At 69.3% G+C, this 3,806-nt stretch overlaps 1 protein-coding gene across 1 annotated transcript; it reads left to right on the top strand.

The window, feature by feature from the left end:
* The first annotated feature begins 387 nt into the window (after positions 1 to 387).
* On the top strand, positions 388 to 3,385 carry BARX1 (BARX homeobox 1). The gene is made up of 4 exons (XM_036329132.1): positions 388 to 613; positions 2,308 to 2,599; positions 2,680 to 2,764; positions 2,964 to 3,385. The coding sequence occupies exons 1-4, from the start codon at positions 388 to 390 to the stop codon at positions 3,135 to 3,137; spliced, it is 777 nt and encodes a 258-aa protein (XP_036185025.1). The 3' UTR covers positions 3,138 to 3,385.
* The last annotated feature ends 421 nt before the right edge of the window (positions 3,386 to 3,806 follow it).

Below are 3,806 nucleotides of genomic sequence, written 5' to 3'. Positions count from 1 at the left end.
GCTGGGTCTCCCTCGGTCTGGGTCCGCCGACCCTTCTCGAGGCCCCCTCTCTCCCGCCTTCCTCCCTTCTCCGGCCCTCCCTCGGGCTCAGCCCGGGGTGGGGTAGGGGGCGGCGGGCGGCGCTGGGCGGGGCGGGCCGGCGGGGCGGGGCGGTGACGCGGAGCCGGCCGTGCTAGAGGCGCGGCGGCGCGGGGCGGGGGCGCAGTCCCGGGTCCGACCGGCCGAACCCCGCGAGCCCCGCCCGCGCCCTGCACCTCCGCCCGGCCGGCCGGCGGGGGAGGGGGCATGAGCCGGCGCCCGCGCGCCGCCCGGAGCTGCGGGCCGGCCTAGAGCCCCGCGCGGGCCCTGTGCCCGAGCCACAGCTGCCGCTGAGCTGCGGGCGCCGCGATGCAGCGGCCGGGGGAGCCGGGCGCTGGGCGCTTCGGGCCGCCCGAGGGCTGCGTCGACCACAGGCCGCACCGCTACCGCAGCTTCATGATCGAGGAGATCCTCACTGAGCCCCCAGGGCCCAAGGGCGCCGCGCCCGCTGCCGCTGCCGCCGCCGCCGCGGGCGAGCTGCTCAAGTTCGGCGTGCAGGCGCTGCTGGCCGCGCGGCCCTTCCACAGCCACCTGGGTACGTGCGCAGCCTGGGCACCCGCGGCTGGGAGGGAGGGGTGAGCCGCGCGTCGTGAGGACGCAGCTCTGGGCGCGTGGGCCCCGGGCCGTGCCCTCGCCCCGGCCTGGAAGAGGAGGGGCAAGCGCCCGGGCGCCCTGGAGCCAGGCCTCGTGCCCGCGGGTCGGGCGCGCGGGGAGGGTGTTCTCTCGCTCCTTCACGGATGCCCCGCGGGCTCTAGCCCCGGGACCGAGCCCATATTCTAGTCGCGGGCGCAGGTCCGTACTGCTGACATCAGACTGCGGGTCAAAGCGACCTCCGGCCGCGGGCGCCTGGGCCTTCGCCGCAAAGAGCTGGCCGGGAGTGGCCAGGACTGTCCTAGCGGGAAGCCGGACCTCGGGGAAGAGGCCTGCGTCTCCAAGTGCTGTGCGGGGAGCGGACGCAGGCCCAAGCCGGCCCGAAGCCTCCCGGAGCCTCAGGAGGCAGGCATACCGGCCTCTGCTGCAGCACCCACACCCTTAGCCTTGCCTGGGGACAAGGGCTGACTGTGAGCGCCGCCAGCCCCACCGGCCCTTCTGCTTCCAGGTCTGCTGTGCCTGCCTCCGTGGAGCTTGAGCTGCCCACTGGGCCTTTCCTGCCTTCTGGGTTCTTTTCCTTCCTTGATGGGGCCGGAGTCAGACTTGCCCAGACAGTGTCCTCTCCACCGCACCCCTGTTCTTCTGGCTTTTCCCCAGTTCTCGTCACCCTACTTTGGCCTCTCTGGGCCTTTCTCGACAGGGTGGGCCTGTCTTCCCTGTCTCTCACCTTCCCCCAAGTGTCTTGCTTCCCTCTGGCACTCTCCTCACACTTACCCCAGTCTTGGCCAGCCCTCAGGACTTGTTCGACGCACCTGCCCGTAGTGAGCTGCCCGTGGGGAAGGGAGGCCGGCACAGTGGCACCCGGGCCCTGCCAGCCATCTTTCTGGCCCCGTGACCCTCCAGCCTGCGCTCCGCCCTCCCGCTGGGCGCCTCAGCCCGTTTGTTCGTTTTGAGTCCAACTTTGATGCAGACTCACCGCTGTGCATTGTCTCTAGCGGCACTGTGGTTTTAATAATTCGTTTGAAGCGGGCAAAAAATCATTTACAGCCGATGAAATGGAAACATCGCCCCGGGGTCCAGTCTAAATAGAGAACACAGGAAGACCAGTTTCAGGATTCGTGGGGTGTTTTGAAATTCTCAGAAAGTGTTCCAGCCTACCCCTGCTGCAGACCCAGTGCCTGCAGCCTGGCTGTCCTGCCCACACAGAGGAGTAAATCTGTTCACCCCCTCGGTGTTCTTTCCCCAAAGCAGCAATGCGGATTTGGCTGCGAAGCTCATCTTCCTATCCCTCGACTTCCTTTTCTTCTTGGTTTCCCTTTTCCGTGAAGCACACTGTGCACCTCTGAGCTTCAAACCTTTTCATTGAGAATCCCGAAATCTCAAAGGGGGCACCCGCCTGCGGAGCGCAGGGCAGCGCCCAGGGTGGGGGAGACCCTTGTTCCCAGACTGGGGGACACTGGCGCTGGAGCGGGTCACCCCAGGCGCGGCTGAATCTCTCCCTTCTCGGCCTGGCAGGAGGGTTTGTGCCGGGTGGCACGGCCAGGCGCTAGTCCTCTGCGGTGGCAGCAGGATGCCCGGGCGCCTCCCAGAGAAGAAGCGGGGCCTGCGCTCACGAGGCTCCCCATTCTCTCCCCGCAGCCGTGTTGAAGGCCGAGCAGGCGGCGGTGTTTAAATTCCCGCTGGCGCCTCTCGGCTGTTCCGGGCTGGGCTCCGCGCTGCTGGCCGCCGGGCCTGGGCTGCCCAGCGTGGCGGGCTCGCCGCACCTGCCCCTGGAGCTGCAGCTCCGCGGGAAGCTGGAGGCCCCGGGCAGCGGGGAGCCGGGCACCAAAGCCAAGAAGGGGCGGAGGAGCCGCACGGTGTTCACCGAGCTGCAGTTGATGGGCCTGGAGAAACGCTTCGAGAAGCAGAAGTACCTCTCCACACCCGACAGGTAGGGCGGCCAGGCCTAGCTCAGCAGGCAGTGGGAGGGGGGCTGCTCGCCCTGCTGAGGGTGCGCCCCGCTCTTTCCAGAATAGATCTCGCCGAGTCCCTGGGCCTGAGTCAGTTGCAGGTGAAGACTTGGTACCAGAATCGGAGGATGAAGTGGAAGAAAATAGTGAGTGTGGGAGCTACCCCTCTTCCCTCCCCATGCCCTCGGTGCCTGGTGTCCAAAGGGACCCTCTCTGCTCTCTGGTGCCCTCACCCAGCCCACCTTTCTTCGTGCCCCCTGCACCCTCTGGCTTCCCGGCAGACGCACGTGGCAGCTACTGCCCGAGGGTGGGGGCTCAGCGGCTCACCGTGCGGCTCCCGCGCAGGTGCTGCAGGGCGGCGGCCTGGAGTCCCCCACCAAGCCCAAGGGGCGGCCCAAGAAGAACTCCATCCCCACCAGCGAGCAGCTGAGCGAGCAGGAGCGCGCCAAGGAAGCGGAGAAGCCGGAGAAGCCGGCGGAGGCGCCGGGCGAGGCCAGCGACAAGGGCCGCGAGGACTGAGCGTGCGGTGCGGGGACCCTGGCGCCACTGCGGCCCCTGCGCCCGCGAGAAGCCGCCTCCACGCTGTGTGCTTTCCAAACGGCGATGATGACCTTGGATTCGGGCAGCGAGGGGCCCACCAGGAAGGACACAGACCCCGAAGCCAAACCCGGGCCCCAGCGCGCCCCGGGCCTCCCCTGGAGACTCACCGCGGCAGAGTCGCCTCCGCGCAGAGCTCCGCGCGCCGGGCGCTCCACGCGCACTCACGCCCCGCTCCCCACCGCACCCACCCGCCTCGGGCGCCCTCGGCCCGGACGCCGCAGGCACACGCCGGTTTCCGCGCGGCAGGGACGGCGAGACCCCGCGCGGACAGCCCGGCGGCTCGGCCTGAGGCCGGTCCCTGACGTGCGGGGCCCCTACCCCTCTCTTGCGAAAACGGTGATTTTTTTTTTCCAATAAAATATTTTATGACACAGCGAAGCTAAATGAGGGGCTTCTGAGACCGCGCGGGGAGGGGCGGCGAGATAAGAGGGCCTCCCAGCGGCTGCTGGAACCGCCTTGCTCCCGGCCACGTGGAGCGGCCCGCGACCTCCCCACGGCCCACGCTGAGCGGCGGCGGCTCGGCGCAGGGTCCGCGGAGTCGCTCCCGCCCGGCGCGGGGCCGGTCTGACTGCCGCCCGGGGCGAGCGG

The sequence above is a fragment of the Myotis myotis genome, unplaced genomic scaffold (genome assembly GCF_014108235.1).
Source record: "Myotis myotis isolate mMyoMyo1 unplaced genomic scaffold, mMyoMyo1.p scaffold_m19_p_12, whole genome shotgun sequence".
NCBI lineage: Eukaryota > Metazoa > Chordata > Mammalia > Chiroptera > Vespertilionidae > Myotis > Myotis myotis.
This window is presented reverse-complemented; position numbering and strand designations above follow the sequence as displayed.

What these genes read in the sequence shown, in the direction of transcription:
- BARX1 (XM_036329132.1), top strand. Translation starts at nt 388, where the DNA reads ATGCAGCGGCCGGGGGAGCCGGGCGCTGGGCGCTTCGGGCCGCCCGAG. An exon ending in GCCCTTCCACAGCCACCTGG is followed by an intron (nt 614 to 2,307) that starts GTACGTGCGCAG and finishes CTCTCCCCGCAG; the next exon opens with CCGTGTTGAAGGCCGAGCAG. An exon ending in TACCTCTCCACACCCGACAG is followed by an intron (nt 2,600 to 2,679) that starts GTAGGGCGGCCA and finishes CGCTCTTTCCAG; the next exon opens with AATAGATCTCGCCGAGTCCC.